General features: G+C 32.2%; 4 protein-coding genes across 6 annotated transcripts; 3 read left to right on the top strand and 1 right to left on the bottom strand.

The window, feature by feature from the left end:
• The first annotated feature begins 1,384 nt into the window (after positions 1-1,384).
• LOC131620523 (serine/arginine-rich splicing factor RSZ22A-like) lies at positions 1,385-3,157 on the top strand. Of its 3 annotated transcripts, none has more exons than XM_058891637.1 (6): positions 1,385-1,514; positions 1,716-1,815; positions 2,068-2,156; positions 2,278-2,515; positions 2,633-2,749; positions 2,853-3,157. In XM_058891637.1, exons 2-6 carry the CDS (start codon positions 1,727-1,729, stop codon positions 2,857-2,859), a joined length of 540 nt encoding a protein of 179 aa, XP_058747620.1. In that variant the 5' UTR covers positions 1,385-1,514; positions 1,716-1,726; the 3' UTR covers positions 2,860-3,157. The 3 variants fall into 3 exon arrangements, with proteins under 3 accessions (XP_058747620.1, XP_058747618.1, XP_058747619.1); XM_058891635.1 differs by having other exon boundaries at positions 1,386-1,514; positions 2,633-2,759; XM_058891636.1 differs by having other exon boundaries at positions 1,455-1,566; positions 2,633-2,759.
• LOC131620522 (uncharacterized) lies at positions 2,961-5,515 on the top strand. The gene is made up of 2 exons (XM_058891634.1): positions 2,961-3,098; positions 3,248-5,515. The coding sequence occupies exon 2, from the start codon at positions 4,294-4,296 to the stop codon at positions 5,233-5,235; it is 942 nt and encodes a 313-aa protein (XP_058747617.1). The 5' UTR covers positions 2,961-3,098; positions 3,248-4,293; the 3' UTR covers positions 5,236-5,515.
• Positions 5,516-14,853: 9,338 nt separating this feature from the next.
• On the top strand, positions 14,854-16,042 carry LOC131620525 (uncharacterized). Its single transcript, XM_058891640.1, has one exon. It carries the CDS (start codon positions 15,020-15,022, stop codon positions 15,974-15,976), a length of 957 nt encoding a protein of 318 aa, XP_058747623.1. The 5' UTR covers positions 14,854-15,019; the 3' UTR covers positions 15,977-16,042.
• Positions 16,043-16,171: 129 nt separating this feature from the next.
• LOC131620524 (spermidine synthase 2) lies at positions 16,172-20,761 on the bottom strand. Its single transcript, XM_058891639.1, has 9 exons — positions 20,282-20,761; positions 19,042-19,118; positions 18,813-18,935; positions 18,345-18,449; positions 17,887-17,959; positions 17,524-17,595; positions 17,241-17,436; positions 16,602-16,728; positions 16,172-16,513 (listed from the first exon to the last, which is right to left on the bottom strand). The coding sequence occupies exons 1-9, from the start codon at positions 20,469-20,471 to the stop codon at positions 16,448-16,450; spliced, it is 1,029 nt and encodes a 342-aa protein (XP_058747622.1). The 5' UTR covers positions 20,472-20,761; the 3' UTR covers positions 16,172-16,447.
• Between the last annotated feature and the right edge of the window lie 2,049 nt (positions 20,762-22,810).

A 22,810-nucleotide genomic window follows, 5' to 3' on the forward strand; every position in this document is an offset into this window, starting at 1 on the left:
TGTTTGCTATCTGATCCTATGGTGGGGATCAAGGAGTAAGATGAACCAGAGTGTTCATAATTGGTACCACAAGCAAGTTGAGTAGGTGTTGAGTACATTTGCATAAGTGTCATATTGTATGAATTGTTGTTGATGCGGTGTTGGATGAGAATACTTAATATGTGATGTTGATTTCATTAACATGTGTATTTGTTGTTCTGTGATGTTCTACTTTGCCTGCCTTCACCGTTAATTATTGAAGTGTATTCTCACCCCTTTGCTTTAATGTTGTCCACCATGGACAACTTGTAGATACCTATGAATAGTAATTGCTGAAATAAGTGGAAAATAACTTTTGGAGTGATTTTAGTTAATTTATCATTTTACTAGTAGGGTCTTGCTTTGATCATGTAACGTCGGGCCGGGAACATTTGCTTTCAGTTGTTTTGTTTTGTTGAAGTTTACTATTTATGTTTTTGTTGAGATTTTAAAGTTGTTGAGAATTGAATAATACAACTCCTTGTTTATGTTATGAAGTTGATGTTTATGAGACAAAATGTCATGAGTTGAAATGTTTTATTCAATTGTTTCGATGCTGATTCTGCTGCGATGATACCCTAATTGAAGGTGAGCATGCAATGACAAATTTTAAATGTGCTGATTTAACCCGTGTTACAAAATAGACTATGTTTGTTGTGTGTGACACCCTAAGTGGTTTGCATCTTGTTTACTTAAATTCTCGATATATTGTGTGTGAGGTTTAAGGTGTTACACATCACATATCACAACGAGTATTTAATAACTCAAATCTTTACTCCTCTCTACAACTTCCAAGGAAAGTGTGTTGGAAATATGGCGACAATGATACTCGAGTCCTAAACATTGATGACAGTGTGTTAACAAGTCCAGGACAAACAAGTCACGGTGGTCCGATGCACAACTATTAACAAGTCCAAGACAAACAAGTCACGGTGGTCAGATGCGCAACTCAAATGATCAATTTCAGTTTCGTTATTATAGTAGTGAAGAATTGTCAAACATTTTACATGTATTAATTCAACTCTACTAACAAACATTGCTCTCTATTGAAACACGAGATTCAAGAAAATCAAGTATTTTTCTGATTCCTTCCATGTCATTCAATTAATGTTAAAGGAAACATCGATATTTCATCATTATACTAATCTTTTGGACCTAAATCGAAGTTAGCTGGTTAAAGATTAAAACATTTCTATCCACCACATTCTCAAAGAAGGAAACTCTTATGCGAATATCCTTATCAAATTAAGTTCTAATCATAAAGAATCCCTTGTAATAATGCATGAATAACTGTATTATGAGAATACACCAACAAATCTGTGGTGTGTATAAGCAAAAAGAGGGAGTGTTATTTAGAGATTTTTACTATTGGTCCAAAGTCCAAAACGCAGCGTTGAAAGTGTTATAACAAAAGATAAAAGTATAATTTCAATGGCATAATCACTTCGTAATTTCTCCCACGATCATCCAAAATTCTCCAGAATTCTCAGTTACAGGTGATTATTGATCTCTTCTTCACCACTCTCTTCAAACTCCGCATTCGAAACTGTAACATTTCCTCCATATTCTTCCCAAAATCTCTATTACCCGTGCCACTTGTTTTCTCAAAATTTTATTTCAAAAATGATTTTTTCATGCAAATTTTCGGTTTTTGTTCACTTGGGTAACTTTTTCAGTCTTAAAAATACTTTTTTTAGGGTTTGGAAGAATGGCTCGGGTTTATATTGGGAATTTGGACCCTCGAGTCACTGAGAGGGAACTTGAAGATGAATTTCGCTTTTACGGTGTTCTCCGAAGGTAATTCTCTTCTTTCAGTTTATGAATGATAGCAATCAATGTTACATTAAAACAATGGTTAATGATTGAGTTACCAGTTAATTACTTAGATCAAGTAGGTAATTAGTCATAAAAATAGATTTTTTAATTCTTAATCCCTTTTTTAATTGTTAAAAAAAGTTCATTGTTTTGTGTAGAATATGTTCCATTTTGTTAGTGTTACACATTTTTCATAATTTGGTTGCAAGTTTTAAGTTAATTTTTGCAATGCAGTGTCTGGGTTGCTCGAAGACCGCCAGGATATGCGTTTATCGAGTTTGATGATCGGAGGGATGCCCTTGATGCGATTCATGCTTTAGATGGTCAGTTTGTGTTCATGTTTTGTCAATTTGTCATTCCCGTGATTCGCGTCTCTCCTTTTACTTTTTTGTGTATCGTCGAGATTTGGGATTATCATAATGTATGAATATGAATGTTCTATAGGAAAAAATGGTTGGCGTGTAGAGCTTTCTCATAATTCTAAGAGTGGAGGAGGAGGCCGTGGCGGTGGGCGCGATGGGCGTGGAGGAGGAGATCTAAAATGCTATGAATGTGGTGAACCTGGACACTTTGCTCGGGAGTGCCGTTCACGCGGTGGATCACGAGGCCTAGGTGGAAGGAGGCGCAGTCCTAGTCCTTATTACCGGCGTCGTCGAAGTCCAAGTTATGGTTACGGCCGCAGGTATGTTGTTACATTCATAGGCTTTTATATGAAATGGTAGCTAATCCTTTATTGATATATTATTCCTCTCGTGTTTCGTTTGGTGTTTTTTTTTTTTTTCCTTTTTCATTTTATTAGGAGTTATAGCCCACATGGGAGATCCCCAAGACGACGTAGCATAACACCTCGTGGCCGAAGCTACAGCAGGTCCCCTCCATACCGTTATTCTCGCCGTGATTCACCTTATGCCAATGGGTACGACTGAGTAAGTTCTACTCAGTTTCTTCTGATGATGTGATGTGAGTTAATGAATAACATGCGAACTTATCGTCTGTGTTTTTTTTTCTTCTTTTTCCAGAGATTAAAATCAGAATATGAATGAAGCAAATAATGAGTAATTGTTGTGGAGCCCTCTTCGCTATAATGTAGTTTCTCTAGGATTGGGTGAGCTTACAACAGACATGGTAATTAAGTTTGATAATGGGTATTGCTAGGAACTTGGATTTTTATAATACTCGCAAAGAGTTGTAGCTGCCAAAAGGGTGCCTTGAACTCTGTTTTGTGGCAGTTGTCTTGTCTCTCTTCTGCATACTAGAACCTGAAGGTTGTTCTAATCTTCCCTTCTTTAAATATCTATATTAAGTTATGTTGATTGTTTGCTTATATGTCTTTTTAACCCACTGCGGTGATTTTGATTTTTTGTCATTACCAATGGTTCCTAAAATGACAACATTTATGTTTCTCTATTTTGAGGTGTGGTTATCGGCCAAAACAGCATTGTTTCGCAACTAAGTACATCTTCTTGTCTGCTTCTGTGCTGCATGCTTCCACCACCGTCTCATCTTGTTGCTTCTTCATATAAGTTGACTAAAATCGCAAGAAATTTTTTGTTGACCCTTAAGGACTACAGCTGCATCCTCCTTTTGAATTGAAGAAGTTTAAGGATGGATAGATAAAATATAGATATTGACTTGCTGCATCTTCATGAAATCGAATCAAACTGGGATTTGCTTAGTGACTAGCTGCATGTAGTGTCTACTGGTTCCAATTCTGCATACTGATTTGAATGTTTATCCTTGTTTCGACGGTAGTCTCCATGGTGCACCATTGGGACTGCAATGACCAGCATCTTGGTTGTGTGGGATCAGTAAGTTTGATTCTATTTAACTAAACGTGCAGGAGCTAAAGTTCCTGCATCACCACTTCGGCCATGTCTTCACATGCTTCTTCTACATAGAGTTTCATGTCTGTCACCTTCAATTACTTGCCGTTCTGCCTTGCTTAATGTTGTTCGTCATTACGCCGAATGGTTGAAATTTGAGGAATTCATCTTCTCTTGGTCTGTTTTTCCTTGCTGACTGTAATTCTGACTTTTACCCTCATGCATGCCAGAATACTTTTCTCTGCATTCAACTTTATTTGTGGAATAGTCATGCTTTATTTTCAGCTTCATGATAGAGTTTTTAAATAATGAAAGAAATAATTTTCTCAAAGCTATATATTGTTGTAAAAATAGTCATTAATATTGTTTTAATTAATAACCATTTTCTTTTTTTTTATTGACATTGTCAACAAAATTTATTAACAAAGTTGTCAATGGTCAAAATGGTAATAATGACTTAGGAACCACACACTTTGTTTGCAACACGCCACCCACAATTTTCCTCATCCACTAAATATATTACCAAGTCATGAGTCAAAATCTTCTCATTACTCTCTGCTTCCAGTAAAAGAGAAACACAACAAAAAACTAGATCTAAGAATCTTCTCATAATATTGTTCTTCAAAGTTTAAGAAACATGGAAAGTGAAGACATCCTCAAGCAGAAGCAGAAGCTAGAGGTATCTGATATACTCAAGGAAGCTGTTATGTTATCTGTCAGAAGTTTCAACTTTATCATCTTCACCTTTCTTACCTCTCTCCCTCTCTTTTGTATGACAGTTTACTTTGAAATTCAGTTTCAAGAATTAGTTGAAACTTTTTCTATTAATATTCCAGACGATGTTCGCTATGGATACTTTAATTCCATGCTAGATCGTATGAATAAGGATTATAATTACCTTAAGTTGATTCAACTTGGTTTGGTTTATATATTTCCTCTCCAAATTCTTGAGTTTGGAACTGCAATTGTTACTGTAGACTTAGCTTCGAAGCTAAATACTCAACAAGAGAAGAAAATGACCCTTAAGGAGATGTTTGAAAAACCTATTGATTCAACAAAACTAAGAGGCTCATTTCTAACTTTTGTCTATGTTGTTTTCTTGACAACTACTCATCAACTTGGATTACTATGGATAGTTATAAATTACCATATTTGGTTGAAGGATTTCAGTTTTGTGGTTTTTCCTGTGATTTGCAGCTTGTTGTTTGCAAAGTTGTTACTGATGTATTTAGAATGGAGTTCTATGTGGAATATGAGTATTGTAATCTCAATTCTGGAGGGTATATATGGTATTGAAGCATTAGCGCACTCTATTAATTTTAGCAGAGCCTGTCACAGAAAAGGGCTTTTTTTGATGCTGATTTTCTTTGCATGGGGACAATTATTAAGATTTTCTTGCTACTATATTGGAGGATATAAACAAGGAAATGGAACTTTTATACAAGTTGGTTTGGTCTGCATGGTGATTCCATTGAAATGGGTAGTTTTCATGATATATTTCAATGATTGTAAGGAGAGATACTTGGAAAAGAAAATGGATGTGGAATCAGGTAAAGATGTTAGAGTTCCTCAGAAGTAAGATTGAGCTAGTTTTCTGGTTATGCAGCCTACTTAATATGATCAAATAATAAATGTTATCAACTAATGTTATGTGATTGGTTTGTTTATAGTTGCCATGATATTAGCTGCATTCTATTGCTATACTCTTGATAATGTAATTCCCTATTTTTCTCATGACTATCCAACAACCTCCTATGATTGTTGGTCCTCTTTCTCTCCTTGTTATCGGTCTCGTGAAGTATACTCAGATGTCAGATTTTGTCTATTCCAATTACTATACTCTTTTTCTTCTTTTTAAACCTTTATTCACATTTTTTGAGCCTTCTTCCTATAAAGAGGTTACTTTTTGCTATGACACAAAAACTGTTTACTATGCACAAGATACATACTTCGGAGCTATTAGGATTATAGTTACGTGCGAATAAATGTGATGCGGTGTTGCAAGTATTTAGTACGGCTGAGCGCAGGGGTGGAACTGTTAGGTTAGTACTCCAACGTCCAAGTTAGTTATTGAGTTTAAAATTTTCAAAAAATAAAGTATGAAAAGTGTGTATGTATCATAAGTCTTACGCATGTAGAAATTTATATATTTGAATCAAGTAGTCATTAGGCTTAGGCTTTCTTGAAACAACAAGTGGGCCTCATTTATTAGGCTTTTGACCGAATCAGAACAGTTGCCCCTAAGATTTGCAGTGATGTGTTGAGTGGTACTGATGATAACTTTTGCCTTTAAACTGCGCTGCACATTTTCTTTATCATCGTTGGGTCAAATTTTTTTCAAGTTTGTTTTCTACAACACCATTAATTTGCATGTAGGAAAAATCAGACCTCCCTTCAAAGTCCTTCAAATATAACAATTCATCCCTTTTACGAAAAAATTCATTTTCTATTTTCACAAATTATACCCTTCTCCATCAAAGTATAGAGGTTCGTTTAGTGAATAACTTGAAGTCACTTTTCCTCCTCGGACGATTACTCTTTAACAAAAGTTAGACTTAGATGTCATTTGCGATTAATTTTAAGGTTTTGTTACTTAGAAAATAAATTGCATTAGTATCTTTTGAGATTTGAGAAAAATTAGCAGCGGTAATATAAAAACAATAAAGTAAATCGCAAAAAATAAAATAATTAAAGGTTTAGAGAGATGACACAAATGATTTATTCAAGTTCGGCAGAATGTTGGCCTACTCCCGTTTTCAAGAGATCTTTTTAAAATTTGGACTCTAAACTTGAGTTTTTACAGGTTATGTCCACGGACCTTGATACAAGTTGAACTTGAGATTTTACAAAGGCTTATCCCTAAACAAAATAAAAGTTTTTACCCAGGCTAAGCTAACAAGTCGATTTGAGATTTTTCAGGCTTATCTCAATAACCAAACACAACTTTTTCCAACAAAGCTATAAAATCAAAACAGAGATTTTATGACTGATTTATCTCAAAAACAAAACTCGATTCCTCAAGAGTATTACACCCTTGAAAGTTATAACAACAACACGACACTGATACAATTTCTCATAATTAGCTTTTCACTTAAAGACTAAGGCAATTTAAGTGAAAGAAATATTTTCAAAGAGAAAGAAAGAGGGATAAATTTCAAAGAAAATAGAGAGCTTTGAAAAATGGTGTGTAATGAGGAGATGATCCTCCTTTATACAGGAGAAGGAAAATTCAATAAAAGAAAAGATTCATTGACACTCTTAATGACCCAATCGATTGGCTCCTAAATTCAATCAATTGAATGAGTGAGATAATCAATTATTCTGGTCCATTTTGAAAAGTTGGGGTAAAGAGATGTTTCCAGCCATTAAGACTGTCACAATTGATTGCTCAATCGTTTAGGCCTTTTCCAATTGATTAGCTTAGAGATCCAATCAACTGGGTAATTAAAGAAAACTTAAAACAATAATCTGACAATTTCCTAATTGAATGACTTAGTTTTGAAAATAATTTTAAGAGTTATGGTATTTAAAAAAGAGTTCCAAAACATGTGTGTGTGAAAGCATACACAAAAACAAACAACAAACATGATATCAAGACGAGTTAACCAACTACTCTACCTTCTTTTTCCCCTTCTCTTTCTTTTCTTTCATTATTCCCACCTAGGTCCCCGACTTTGGTTGCTTGGCTGGGATATAACCAGCGCTTAATAAGTAAGCGGCAGTTTAACGAACCCCTAACCTAGGTTGGAGCTATGAAGCTTACCTTATTTATTAGAAATAAATTTATCATTTCAGCTTGCTGAATGACTTAGCTTTGAAAACAATTTTAAGAGTTATGATATTTAAAAAAGAGTTCTAAAACATGTGTGTGTGTGTGTGTGTGTGTGTGTGTGTGTGTGTGTGTGTGTGTGAAAGAAGACACAAAAACAAACAACAAACATGATATCAAGATGAGTTGCACTGAGATAGAGAATAGAGCCTGTCATACCTCAATATTTACTTTCTTCAACTGGTTTTTCATTTTTGTCCTTGTCAAGGTTGCATAATGTTGACATTGGGGTTGCTGTTATTTTGGACTTCTCCTTGTAAATATTTAGCTTGATTTATGAAAGTTTCTTCTTTAGTCCGATGGACTTGAAGCTCTAGGAAATATCGAATCTCCCTCATCATTGACATTTCAAACTCATTGTGCATCATCTCAGTGAATTCCTTGCACAGGGATTCATTAGTAGCATCCAATATGATATCATCAACGTAAATTTAAACTAATAAAATGTCATGTTCAATTTTCTTGATAAATAGAGTTTTAACAACTTGTCCTCTTTGATATTTGTTTTCAAATTAGAATCTTCTTAGAGGATCATACCAAGCTCTAGATGCTTGTTTCAGTCCATATAACTCTTTCTTAAGTTTGAAGACATGATTTGGAAAGGTTGAGTTGATAAAACCTGGAGGTTGATCAACATATACCACTTCTTGAATGTAGCAATTTAGAAAAGCACTTTTTACATCTATTTGAAATCATTTGAAATTTATGATACTAGAGAAGACTAATAACATCCTTATGGATTCTAATCTAGTTACACGAGCATAGGTTTCATAGAAATTTATTTCGTCCTGTTGATTGTATTATTTCACTATAAGTTTGACCTTATTGCTTAAAATATTGTCATCTTTATTCAGCTTGTTGCGAAAGACCCATCTGGTACTAATCACTAGATTCACTTAAGCTTTGGGAACGAGTTCATAAACATTGCTTCTCTCAAATTGATTTAACCTTTCTTGCATATAAAGAGACCAATTTTATTTGATGATAGTTTCATCAATTTTCTTTGGCTCAATTGTGAAACAAAGTCCACAAGGTTACAGACCTTGCTATGGGAGTGTTGAGATGAAATTCTCTTAGAAATAACTCCATTTACATTTTGAATGAGACGGTCTTTAATGGTCATCCATTCTTTATATGGACATGGATTCTCTAATTTGACTTCTTTAACTTGAATATCTCCATTTGAACTTCAACCTCCTTTTGTCTTTGATATTTTTCCTTTCCCTTGATCATCTTTCAAGGATGTTTTTTCAGGTATACCTGCACAATTAACAACCTCTACTTCTACCGACTAGGGGTTAGTTCATAAAAGGTAATATGTATGAATTCTTCTATAGTCATGGTTTTTTTGAAAAGAATATTTAAAAATAGTTTACATTAATTTTTTAAAGGTCATGCATATAGAGGACTTAAACATACTCTATTATCTTTGTTACACAACTTCCTTAATACTTTATAACTTGTATAATAACACTTTAATTAATTAGAGCAACTAAATGGTAAGATTAAGGATCTTACCAAAAATCAAAGATTCAATGATTTTGTATTGTTGTTGTCATGCGAAGAGATTTCTTCCCTCATAAGAATGGAACAATGGAACATGTTCATTTCTTCAGTTATATGACATGAAGAGCAACCGTTGGTATCATCATCATCATCATCATCATCATCATCATCATCATCATCACAATTTAACTTTTCTATCTTTGGTACCCAAACCTTTTTGGGTTCTTTGATGTTAGTGGAATATATATTATGAGCAAACATCTTTCTCTTTTTACCTTCACAATGTTCTTTATAAAGTATGAAGGAGGATGTCCTTTTTTGCTCTCATGCTTTTCTCAATGAACATAGTAATATGACCATCTTTATTACAATAACTACATTTTAATGTTTTGCATTTAAATGTAGTTTAGGTTCATAACCTTTTTTACTCTTGTTTTGAGGTTCATAACCAAGTCCAACATTATTGTAAGATGCCTTTTGGTTTTCTAACAAAAGATTCAAGTTGTCTCTTCCTTTAGTGAATTTATCAAGTATGTATTGAAAATCATAAATTTTATTTTTTAAATGTCACATTGATCATACTTGATAGATTCATATAAGACTTCGTGAGAAAAGGAGGAGATTTGAATTAGATCATCTTGTCTCTCTTTTAAGTTTCTCTATTTCTTTCAATAAGTTTTTATTTTTCAATTCGAAGGAAGAAATAGTGCCTTTAGAGGTAGAGACAATTTGTTCTAATTTAATTGTTTCTTTAGTTAGCTTTTTACATATGCAAAAAGATCTTGATAAGAAAAATAAGAGGTTATCTCTTCTTCTTCATGATTTTCCATGAGACACATGTTTTCTTTTTCCTCGTCAAAGGAATCATTGTAATCCTAAGATATGTAGGCTATCTTAACTTCTTTCCGCGGTTTCTTGGATCCTCTCTAAATTTGAAGGCAATTTGGTCTTATGTGCATTTCCTTTTCGTATTTGTGGCATGTGGCAATGAAAGATCATATTTCTTCACTTTACTCCTGAAAACTTGAAGTTTGTTAATGCTACTAGGCCTAATTTCACCTTTTACCCTTAATAATTAAACAAACTTTTATCTGCTCCAACTATGAACCATTTTCATGATGCTAGTCATGTCCTAAAATAATTGAAGTCTTGTTATAGCATAGTGATATATTTCTACTAATAAATTCAAAAATTCAAATATAAGGTTATACTTAGATGCAGATTGGAATGGTTGCCTTGATTCTAAACAACTTGTATCAAGCCAATACTTCTTTTTAAAACGTTCACTTATTTCATGGAGGACTAATAAGCAATTGATCGTGTCAAGATCTTCAAGTGAATCCGAGTACAAAACATTAACTGTTGTAATTTGTTCAAAGACTTAAGAGTTAGGAATTCTGTTCCTCGGGGAACATATGTTGAACGTGATGTCCTAGATAACTTGTTCGACAAGTTAAACCAGAATCACCATAATTAACACAATCTAACTTGTACATGTTGATGGAGCAAAAAAGTAATAAAGAACACAATAATTGATAACATAGTTTGATGCAACATCACCTACATCTAGAGGGTTGGCTTCCAACCAAAGAAAGGAAATTCACTATTAGTAGCTTAGTACATTTAGTCTTATAGGAACAACAAGCCCTATGTTGTTCAATGCCTCTTCCTAACACTACCCAATGAATCTCTATTTAGCTCCCCCCTTAAATATGAGAAATCCTATCACTTTCTCTCAATCACTAAACCCTAGTGATCAACCTCAACCAATGTGAATGTTCATTGAATTATAACTCAACTAGACAAACCTATAACTAAGCCAAGTAACTAAAACATAGTGTGGTGTACATACAACAATAACAAGGACTCAAATAAACCCTAAGACTCTAAAGATCTTCAATGCATTTCTTTCTTTCCAATGTAGGTTTGAGTTCCTTATGTAGAAAAAGTATTTTGGGCTTTTCTCCCTGGATATTAGATTTGATTATATCCAGAATAGTTGCAAAATCAGTTGGATATGATTTATTTCATAAATCTCTCCAACAATAAGATATGATTTGGATTATTTCAAATTCAAATTTAAATCTGATTTGATCTTCACACTTGTCCAACAAATAATATAATCATATTGCTAAAAAAAACAATAGAACTTGATTGAATTTTTAATTAAAAAATATTCCAAAACGCAACACTCTAGCCTATTGAGCAAGACCCAAATGTCGTACCTACATGTTGGGATATCGCATCCAACACGTGTCTCTTCTGCACCAAAAAAATAGATTAAAACAGTTGGGAAATCTTGAACACTTCTCCATATTATTGTTTTGCATAATGAAGCCAATCCAAAAAGAAACAACAAGGTTGAATGCATTAGAACACCAGTTCTTTACTGCAACAACATAAAACTCCACACCGCAAAAAATACAGTCTTTTATGAAAGAACAAAAAAATTTGAAATAGAATATCACATTGTTTAAGAGAAGATTTTTCACAAAATCTTTACTCCCACAACCAACCTTTTAACATTTTGCTTTCAAGTTGACAATGCTAGATATACACAGGTCCTAACCTTGTGGGAGGGTATTACAAGATAGTATAATTACTTCAAAAGCAAATAACTATGAGGTAATGACTTGTGAATCAAGAAACAACATTGACAAAGTAACTAACTGAGTGAGTCTAACTCTAACTGTGTAACTAACTAATGCTCTCTCCATCCTATAATGAGTGATTAATTTGGAATAAAATAGTGTCAAAAAATGAGTGACTAATTTTAATTTTCAATACACTTTTTTCAATTCTACCATCTAATTAATAAAAATCTCATCATTCCTAATACATAATAAAAGTATTATAGTAAAAACATTATTCTCTCTCTTGTTTTAATACACTTTTTTAATCTGTGTGAAATTGTGGACTGCGTCACTCAACGGAGAGTGCATCACTCAATGGAGAGAGTAACAGTTTGTTAGGACACTTGAGAGGTGATTGCCCACTATACTATGCTATAATATGTGCTAGAGCATAGTTTTAAGAGTGCTCACTAACTTGCTCTATAAGTAATATCATACTATTTTGATTGAACAATTCATTAAAGTTTTCCTTTTCTAACCATTTTTCTAAGTTTCATAAAAATTGTCAAAAAATAATTCTAGAGTTGAACGCACAATTTTCATTAGTAAAAATATCATACTAAATTATAATCCTGTAACTTTTTCCCACCAAAATTTCCCTCCAAAACTCCCTCCAAAATTAATCCACTAATTAAATAATTAATAATTAAAATAAAATTAATAATAATAATAATTTTAATAATAAATATAATACAATTTAATAATAAATATAATACAATTTAATAAATAAATAACACTCCATTAATTCATTTAATAAATCATACTATTTAATAAATAAATAACAAAAATAAAACATAAACCAATCACCCACTCACCACTTTATCATAAATAATCAATTAGTTAATTTAATAATAAAACATAACCACTAACCACGTTTCAACACTAAAAAAATTAATTAACTTAATAAATAAATAACAAAAATAAAACATAAACCACTCACCCACTCACCATTTCATCATAAATAATCAATTAGTTAATTTAAGAAAAAATAAAACATAAACCTTTCACCACAACATTGATTTATTTAAGGTAAATTCCAATTCATTAAATATATTTTTTTGACTAATAAATTTAATTTATTTTTCACTTAGCCACTAACCCCATAAACTTCATCGGATACTCTTTTTGGATAAATTTAACTTCATCTTTTATATATATATATATATATATATATATATATATATATATATATATATATATATATATATATATATATATATATATATATATATATATATATATATATATGTAAAATAGAGTTAATATTCAAGTCATTTAACCACTAACTCCATAACTTCATCGTGGTGCTCCAAAAAAAGTTTTTTGCTAAATTTAATTTAATAATAGTTTTCCACTAACATCTTACAAAATAATAACTAACCACTAACTACATCCATCTTTATAAATAGTAAGAACAATTTTGTTATTTTGTTTTTGGTTTAATAGCCTTTGTAGATGTCAAATACTGAATCTTTTCAAATTTAGCAAATGTTTTGCATGCACAACACACCCTTTCTTTCTTTCCTTTTGTGATCATATGGTCATATGAAATCATATTTTTGAAATAAGGTAAAACATGCATCTACATATTCAATATTCTATTCAACTTCTTTGCAAATGACAACATCATTTAACAGTTCAATAAGTTTGATTGAAATGTGTCCTTGAACGTCTAATTCTTTATTTTGGTGGAACATTATAATTTTTTAAATTTTACTAACATTTGAATATACATCTTTAAGGTTCAAGTTAGTGAAGTTATTGTTATTATTTCTCTTTCCACTTCATCATGTTTATTCTCTTTATTAATTTGTTAATCTTTGATTTTATTTTTGTAGGTGCAATTTTAATAGGAATACGGAACATAATTTTTATTAAAGAATTAGTGAAGAAGTTGAATTGTAAGAGATGGAGGTTATTAGAAAATAATGTTATAATATTATTTTGTTAATTGATTTTTGTTAATTAATATTATAACAATGGAGGTAAAGATTTTTTAATTTTATTTTGTTGATCTTTATTAATATTTAATTATTTGATTGTAGGTAAATATTTTGAAGTTTTTCTAATTTTATTAGTGTTTATTTATTTTTGATTTTTTTGTAGATACAAATTTTGAAGCATTATGAAATATATATTTTAGAAAAAATGTCTTGATGAAGTTGGATTGTGAAAGGTAGAGATTAAAAAATGAAGTTGGAATGTGAAATATGGTGGATTAGAAGATAAATGTTATAATATTATTTTTTAATTTAATTTTTATTCATTATTATAATATGATATGTTGTTCTAATTTTATTAATATTTGTTAATCCATGATTTTTTTTAGGTAGTAAATGATGGAGTTCTTCTAATTTTATTGATGTTTATTGACTTATTTTTCATAAATTTTTTGATGAAGAAGTTGGATTTGTGAAAAATGAAGGATTAAGAGATAAATATTATAGTATTATTTTTAATTTATTTTTATAATTCAACGTTATTATATGTGATTTTATTCTATTCTTATTTATGTTTGTTAATTCTTTATATTTTTTTGTAGCTATTGATTTTGAAATTATTTAATATTATTGATATTTAATACTTTTAATTTATTATATCATTTATTTTTTTAGCATTCTTTATTTCTATTTCTTACTTATGTTTAATTTTTGGTTTATTTACTTTTTTTTTATGGTTTATGTAATTCTTATTTATCAATGATTTTTAATTTTATTATTTATTTAATACGTTGATTTTTAAAAATAAATTAGTGAATAATTTTTTCAAAATATTTTTATACTTAGTATTTTTTGTAATTTTATCAAAAATATATTTTATTTTATAATTTATACAAATTATTAATATTTTTATAGAAAACACCATTAATATTAAATACTTAAAAATATTTTTTAGTAATAGTATTTTAATCAAATTTACCGTGCATCGCACGGGTAGACGGCTAGTTTCTAATATATTACATAAACCACTCATTCAAAGTAATTATTCTATATTTATTTTATTTTTTTATAAGCTCTATACACTAATTATAACTATATTATATTATAATCTTAAATATATTACATATAATTTAAAAAAAAAAAAATCCTCTCATTCCCATTGCCTGTCAATATTTAATTCTTATCAATAAGTATTCATTTCTTTATTGACATTATCAACATTATTTATAGACAAAGTAGTTGGGCTATCAAAATAAATTATCAAAGTGGAAATCACACAGAAACACCACACACTTTGCAACTCCAATTTTTCATCCACAAAAGTTATATGACAAAGTCATAAGTCAAAGTCTTCTCATTACTCTCTCCCTCCAATAAAAGAAGATAAACTAAACCAAAAAAAAAGTATCTAATTAAGAATCTTCACATAATATTGTTTTTGAAAGTTCAATAGACATGGAAAGTGAAAATAATGTCATGAAGAAGGAGAAGCAGAAGCTAGGGGTATTTGATATACTCAAGGAAGCTATTACCATATATGTTAAAAATCTCAACTTTATCTTCTTCACCTTTCTTACTTCTCTTCCTCTCTTTTGTATAATGGTTTACTTTGAAACTCAGCTTCAAGAAACCTTAATTGAAACTTATTATATTTTTGTTAATATTCCAAAGGAGGATATTCTCTATGGAAACTTTGGTTACATGCTAGATCTAATGAGTAGGGAATATTATTACCTTAAGTTTATTCAACTTGGTTTGATTTACATATTCCCTCTCCATGTTCTTGAGTTTGGAACTGCTATTGTTACTATAAATTTAGCTTCAAAGCTAAGTTCACAACAAGAGAATAATGATATGAGTCTTAAGGAGATGTTTCATAAACCTGTTGATTCATCAAAATTGAGAGGCTCATTTCACACTTTTGTTTATGTTGTTTTCTTGACAGCTACTCACCAAGTTGGATTACTAGGTATAGTAATAAACTACTTTTTGTTCTCAAGGCATTTGAGTTTTGTGGTTTTTACTGTGATTTGCAGCTTGTTGTTTGCAATGGTTTTGAAGATGTATTTGGAATGGATTTCTACTTGGAACATGAGTCTTGTAGTTTCTGTATTGGAGGGTATTTATGGTATTGATTCATTAGTACTGTCTGTTAATTTTAGTAGAGGGTGTCATAGAAATGGGCTATTTATTATGCTGATTTTCTTTGTATGGAGACATTTTTTGAGATTTTCTTGCTACTACATTGGAGGCTATCAACAAGGAAATGGAACTTTTATACAAGTTGGTTTGTTCTGCATGGTGGTTCCATTGAAATGGGTGGTTTTCATGATCTATTTTCATGATTGTAAGGATAGATACTTGGAAAAGAAAAGAGATGAGGAATTAGGCAAAGATGTTAGAGTGCCTTAGAAGTAGGATTGAGGTAGTTTTCTGGTTATGCAGCCTATTTAATAAGCTCTATACACTAATTATAACTATATTTATAGCACCACTTATTTTAATTAATGCAAATGATACTAAATGAAAGTACCTGTGATGCCAAAATCAATCACTCCAAATCAGAAAGGATTTCAATCTCAAAACAGATTTTTGTTTAAGCAGATAAAAAGCAACCATTTTCATTAAACAAAATTTTCATCCGCCAGCTAATCATAATTCAACATTAGCTATCATGTTAATGAAAAAATTATTGATAAATGAATCCATCAACTATGTCACTATCACCTACAAGACATCTCCTGAAATAAACAGACACTCTTCAATGTCAAATTTAACCACTGACTTATTCCTCGGTCCATCGATGGATGACCAATCCAGTAAAGATGAATGCTGGACTTCAACCGCCGCATGAGCTCCTTTGAGCTCTTGCGAATCATTTTCTCAATTTTCTTTGGAACCAATCTTCCTCTTTGCAAACGACGGCAAACAGAAAGCTGCTGTATGAATCTGGCAGTGAAGGCAGAGATGGACTTAAGTTTAACTAGTAAAAGTTAAAGAAAGAGGGAAAATGCAAAAGTTGGTTGGAGCAACAGACCTCAGAGTTGTAGAATTTGAGTGGTCTTGCTGACTTCTGAGACTCTTTTTGATCAATGGGATTCACCGGACGCTTGAAATCAACAAGAGGTCCCTCCGTTGAGCAAAGCATAAAACCAATCATCCCACTAACACGAAAAAAATAAAAGAAATATAAAGATGGATTATCATATACAAGATGGACCATGTTGTCAAATAGCACAGCCTCTACAGGCCATAGCACCTATTATTATATCTACCATGTTTCTGGTATGGCAAAGACCGTAACACTATGTTTGTATGGCTGATTTTTGGTTTCTTCTATAATGCGCTTGTTAAGTAATGTGGTTTGGCCTAACTCAATCCTACAAAACTGGCTAGTAGGGTGAAGATTGCCCCCACTTATAAGCACATGTTTAGGCCATATATTGTCCGATGTGGGACTCTTAACAGCGCTATTGGTCATTGATACTACTAATTGTATTGTAGACAATCTCATCTTACATTTGCAAGAAACTGGTTCTATGTCTTGAACATGTGATTTTAATCTTACATTTGCAAGAAACTGGTTCTATGTCTTGAACATGTGATTTTAATCGCCAAATTTTCTCTTCTCGAATAGGAAAATAGATTACGAAAAAACAATTAGAGAAAAACATACCTAGGGTATGTAGGAACTGTAGTCCAAGCATAGTTGACAGAGCCTTTAAAAATATGTCGACAATTGGCTACAATGTCCTCGATTATATCCATATGAAGCCATATACTTTCTGCCTGAGTGCACATAACTCCTCCAGGACGAAGAGCCCTTGCCACCGACTGAAAAAATGGCTTTTCAAAAAGCTCCTGAGCAGGACCTTAAGGATATCAAATGTGACATTAACTTCCCTTTAAAAATAAGTTAATATCCAGAAAACTATGATGTTATTACACATGTAGCATACCGATAGGGTCAGACGAATCCACTATAACTGCATCGTAAGTTCCTTCTGGAGCTGCCTTCAAAAATGCAACTCCTAGACCATTGTGCAAAAGTCATCATGAGAAAAATATAACTTCTCAATTAAGAGTAAATTAGTCACAATTTAATATAACCCCTTGTAAATATTTCTTACATTGTAAATCAATTATAATTTGTTAGAATTAGATCATTAAAAACATTTGACTTTTATCATAACTTCTCAATAAAGAGTTAAATTATTTATGACTAGTTGTGAATTGTTGACATTGTGCAACTTTTTACACCGACAATGTATCAAAACTAAACTCAAATATTTAAGGGAAATTATGAGAGTTGGTGTTTGTACCATCACCGATGCGAAGTGTCACACGTGGATCGTTAAACCCTACTGCAACTTCAGGGAAAAATTGTTTAGAGACCTGCACAAAGTGAAGAATTCAATATTTACAATGAGTACTACATACTGCATCTAGAAGCCACCGAGCAATAGAAAAATCTACATCAAATCCGAAAGTTTGGAGAAAAATAGAGAACAAATTTATGTACAATATTAGCTTGCCAGCAAAATAACTTAACCAATATTTTAAATCGCAGTTGTGGTCACAGCAGTGTCACGATTTATGAAATATCAGATAAATGAGGTTGACGGTCCCACAATTATAGTTGCAATTTTTTTCTCGGCTACTCCAAAAACCATGACGTTACAGCCGTAATTACAGATGTGGACAATATTTTTTGAAATTGCTATTAAGCTTTAGTTAGAGGCAGGAAAGAACATAGTAAAATTTTGTGTGGCGTACTCACTTCAACAACCATATTGTCAATTTCACAAATGTCTATCTTTTCAATTGAAGAATGACGTGCTACTTCCCGCAGGACTCCTCCATCACCTCCGCCAATAACCAAAACCTAAGAGAAAATTATAGTGAAAATGAAGTACATAAGTTCAGAGACTGAACATGCAATATAAACACAAGTCATGTTTGGATAAACAAAAGTATAAGCTCCTATCATATATAAGTGCATGTTTGGATAAACAAAAGTATAAGCTCTTATCATATATAAGTGCCGATGTATAAGTTATTTCTATAAAAAAAATGATCAAATAAAGTCAAACTACTTTTAGATAAACTAGCTATAAATTGTTTTTATGTCAAAAGTTGTTTCCATAAGCTTTATCAAACAGTCTCATAAGTGCATACACTAGTAAACAAGTGAATCAATATAGACTCATATGCTAAAATTTCTTTGACGCATAGAAGTGTCAATGACCTTTTTGGGATTTGGAATAGAACATAGAGGAAGATGAGTGATCATTTCTTGGTAAGCACATTCGTCCCTTTCTGTGAGCTGAATAACTCCATCCAAAACAAGGACTTTACCGTATGTTGATGACTGCAAAAGACATCACGGCATTGCATTGAGATTATAGATACATGGTATAGAGAAAAATGTTATTGTAATTTCAAAATTGACTGGAACTGGAACATCATGTACGTACCTGGAAAACCATGACTTTCTGGTATTCAGACTTTCCTTGAAACAAAATCTTTTCTATCTTCAAAGAGTGAGCTTCTCCTACAAAAGTAGAACCACATTTCATTTCATGAGTTTATACTAAATCGAAAACACGTGTGGAAATAGCAGGAACTGGTACCAGAAAACGAAGATGAATTGACTTCACATCATACCAAAGTAAGCTTAAACTACTACATGTTCATATGTTAAAAAAGAAAATAAACATAACCATTACTCCACAAATTATGCAGGAAGATAACAGGTAAGATAATAGATAGGAAAAGAAGTTGTTATAAAATAAAAACCACAACAAAATAAATTGCTCCATGAAAGCATTTTTGAAAAGCTTGATTGATACATATATGTGCAAACATTGGTAAATGCCAAACAGAATTATAAACAAAAACTCAATTCATTAGACACTAGTTTTAAAAATCAGAGTGAAAAAAGTTGGAAATTGGATAGAAACTGTTGTTACAAGCCGTCGCAGGGCCCACGAAGAAGACCCAATAACAAGTATTGAACAAAAAGGCGCACGGAATAGGTGGATCGTCATCCCTACTGAGGACACCCAATCACACCCTCCACTACATCTCTCACCATCGAATCTAATCAAACGGAAACCAACACTAGGGGCGAATCACACACGGACGGTTTTAACCATGCATACTATATAAAGACCAGATCGCGCCATCTCAAGTATTCAATCTATTCCCTCTCTAAAACTACTTTTCACTTAGTGACTGACTTGAGCATTGGAATGCTAATCTTGCAGGTTCATCCTCTCTCTCCACCACACTGACTTGAGTGTTAGAGTGTTAACCTTGCAGATCCATCTCCTCTCCACTGCACACCATCGTACCGGAAGTCTGATCCGACTTGTCTTAGCTCTATTACATTATTTCATCACTTATCTCTAGTTCCCAAGCGGAACCAAAACCAAGAGAAAAAAGATAACTTAATCATAAAAATCAAACAGATAACCAAATCCAAACCTCCTCACACAAAAACAAACACCACTAGAGATAGAATGAAAGCCAGAAACCAATACAAATTAACTTTCCCATAACTATACAAAACATAATCCAACAAGTTTAAACACTATAAATCTCCTTTCTTTACAACTAAACCTATGAAGCATTAACTCAAACACAAACAATGCAAAGCTTAATTTTTTGAATCAAAATGCAAAAAGAGTATGAAAAAAAAAAAAACAAACTAACCAGGCCACATTGGGCTAATTTCAGAGAACCACCCAGGAATCACAGACGAAACACCATTCCCAGTCGGGTCCTTATCACCCCCATCAACATCCACGTAAACAGTGTTAACAGAAACATCATTATTCTTTTCATCACCATCTCTATGCTTTTTCATGGAGGATTCCATTTCCACCACGCTCTCAGCAGCCATGGCGAAATAAAAAAACTCTTTTTTCTCTGAATTATCAGCTAGGCTCTGTTTGGATGTTAGTGGCTTATTGATTGAGATATAATTGAGAAATGGAATATAGAATAAAGGGGAAAAGGGTGTTGTGTGGGTCAGATTGTGGAAGGGAAAGGAATCTGCTTTTGGAGAGATGCGGTTGAGAGATTGCGAGTTTCTGAACACTGCGTTGGGATATTATGCATGTTACGTGTTTTGTTCTTTCTGACCGAAAAGATGAACCGAAAGTGATAACAAGTGTGTAAAATAGTGGTGAGGAGGAGGATTCTCCATAGTCATAAAATATAAGTGAAGATTATAATAATAAATTAATTAGTCCATCAAATAAGGTTTGAATCACCTATCTAGTATGTATATATAATTAAGAATATAAGAACAGTTCACACCCAATAGGCATAATACTTGTATGAGATAGCGGAGTCTCTTCCAACTTAATCATATATTTAAATTCAAATCAAATTCCGATAAACATGAACATAGTGAAATGGATTCTCATTAAGTAGAAGAAAATTACAATTGTGATATATATATATATATATATATATATATATATATATATATATATATATATATATATATATATATATATATATATACAAGAAGAGTGTAATGCATGCTAACTTTCTACACCATAGCACACTATATAGTTTCTTAGGGTTTAAGTAACTAACTTTAACAACCCTATAACTAACTCAATTAACTTGTTGAAACTTCTCTTCTACTGTTTTATTATCATCATCTTCATATTCTAATATTCTCCCACAAGTTGAAGGTTGGTAGATGGCTAACATCTTCAACTTGACTAATAAGGTATTGAAAGGTTGAAGGTGTAATGACTTGGTGAGCAGATCAACAAGTTGGTCTTTGGACTTACTAGGCAAAAGTTTCATCACACATTTGCTTTGCTTCTCTCGCACGAATGGAAATCGGTTTTCAAATGCTTTGTTCTTTCATGAAAAACAGGACTAGAAGTAATGTGGATAGCACTTAGATTGTCATAGTAAATCACAGGAGTTTTATTGCATTTGATGTGTAGATCTTGCATAAGGTACAAAAGCCATTGGAGCTCACAAGTGGCTGTTGCAAGAGCTCTATATTCAGCTTCTGATGAAGACCGAGAAACTGTTAATTGCTTCTTTGTGCGCCAAGAGATGAGTGATTTTCCAAGGAAGAAGCATTCACTTGAGACTGATCTCCTAGTATCTATGCAATCTGCCTAGTCAGCATCAGAATAACCATTCAATTGTAAGGATGAGTCTCGTGGGAAAAGGAGACCTCGAGTGGGACAAGTTTTGAGATACTTCAGGATTCTGCAAGCAGCATTGAAGTGTGTGACAGTAGGAGCTGCAAGGAACTGACTGAGTTGTTTATGTCAAGTCTTGTTGCATTTAAATACAACAATCGACCTACAAGCCTTCTGTATGGGGGGGTGTCATGATAAGGCATTTAGCTGCAAATTCGATGCTCACCATGAAAAGAATGTTTGAGAGAACCAAATGAGTAAATACTTTGGAAACAAGCACTAGTACGAAAAAGACATTTAACAACGGTTGGAATATGTATATAATCACGCAGGTTCAGACATTGTTATGTAGCGTGTTATTGTTTATGGGGTACTTTCAATCACGGTCCACTGACCGCTGTAGTAAATTGGAAAGCGCACCCCATATAACAACGGCTAAGCCTAATAACCGTTGTGATATTGTTTATGAATAAATGTCAATAGTATCTATCATACTAGAACCAACAATACACTTTTTTTAATTGATATCAAAATTAGTTGTATTAAGTACACAATTCCATTAAGTACATCAAAATATACGCAAAATGAATATCTTAGAATGGAAGAATAAATTTGAACAACTCGAGATAGGAAAATGATCTTTCCAACCTCTAAGAGAATGAAAATTGTATAGAATTAAAGAACCAATAATGAGCAAACTATGCTTGCATCTTTTAGTTTTTAAACTCCCAAGAGAAGAAGATGAAGAATCAGAAGGAACAATATAAAAGCAGAATAACCATAACACAAACAACTTCATCCAAAGGAATCAAAATGAGTTCTATTGCTCAAGCTACCAGCAATGCTGAGAATGAAGATGTTGTTGTTGTAGAGGGTGTTGTGTTGTAAAACCATCCTCATAATCAAGATGTTATTGTTGTTGAGGTTGTTGTGTTGCAAAACCACCCTCCTAATCAAGATGAGGAAAGAATCTAGAGAGCTCTCATGGTGAGGAGAAGAAGTAGAATAATAATAATAATAATAAGAATTTTAAGAAGGAAGATGCTTTTATTTGACTCTGATG

Source organism: Vicia villosa, linkage group LG7, assembly GCF_029867415.1.
Source record: "Vicia villosa cultivar HV-30 ecotype Madison, WI linkage group LG7, Vvil1.0, whole genome shotgun sequence".
Taxonomy (NCBI): Eukaryota; Viridiplantae; Streptophyta; class Magnoliopsida; order Fabales; family Fabaceae; genus Vicia; species Vicia villosa.

What these genes read in the sequence shown, in the direction of transcription:
- LOC131620523 (XM_058891635.1), top strand. Translation starts at nt 1,727, where the DNA reads ATGGCTCGGGTTTATATTGGGAATTTGGACCCTCGAGTCACTGAGAGG. An exon ending in TGCGATTCATGCTTTAGATG is followed by an intron (nt 2,157 to 2,277) that starts GTCAGTTTGTGT and finishes AATGTTCTATAG; the next exon opens with GAAAAAATGGTTGGCGTGTA. An exon ending in AGTTATGGTTACGGCCGCAG is followed by an intron (nt 2,516 to 2,632) that starts GTATGTTGTTAC and finishes TCATTTTATTAG; the next exon opens with GAGTTATAGCCCACATGGGA.
- LOC131620522 (XM_058891634.1), top strand. Translation starts at nt 4,294, where the DNA reads ATGGAAAGTGAAGACATCCTCAAGCAGAAGCAGAAGCTAGAGGTATCT.
- LOC131620525 (XM_058891640.1), top strand. Translation starts at nt 15,020, where the DNA reads ATGGAAAGTGAAAATAATGTCATGAAGAAGGAGAAGCAGAAGCTAGGG.
- LOC131620524 (XM_058891639.1), bottom strand. Translation starts at nt 20,471, where the DNA reads ATGGCTGCTGAGAGCGTGGTGGAAATGGAATCCTCCATGAAAAAGCAT. An exon ending in AATTAGCCCAATGTGGCCTG is followed by an intron (nt 19,119 to 20,281) that starts GTTAGTTTGTTT and finishes CTACTTTTGTAG; the next exon opens with GAGAAGCTCACTCTTTGAAG. An exon ending in TCAAATTCTACAACTCTGAG is followed by an intron (nt 16,514 to 16,601) that starts GTCTGTTGCTCC and finishes CTTCACTGCCAG; the next exon opens with ATTCATACAGCAGCTTTCTG.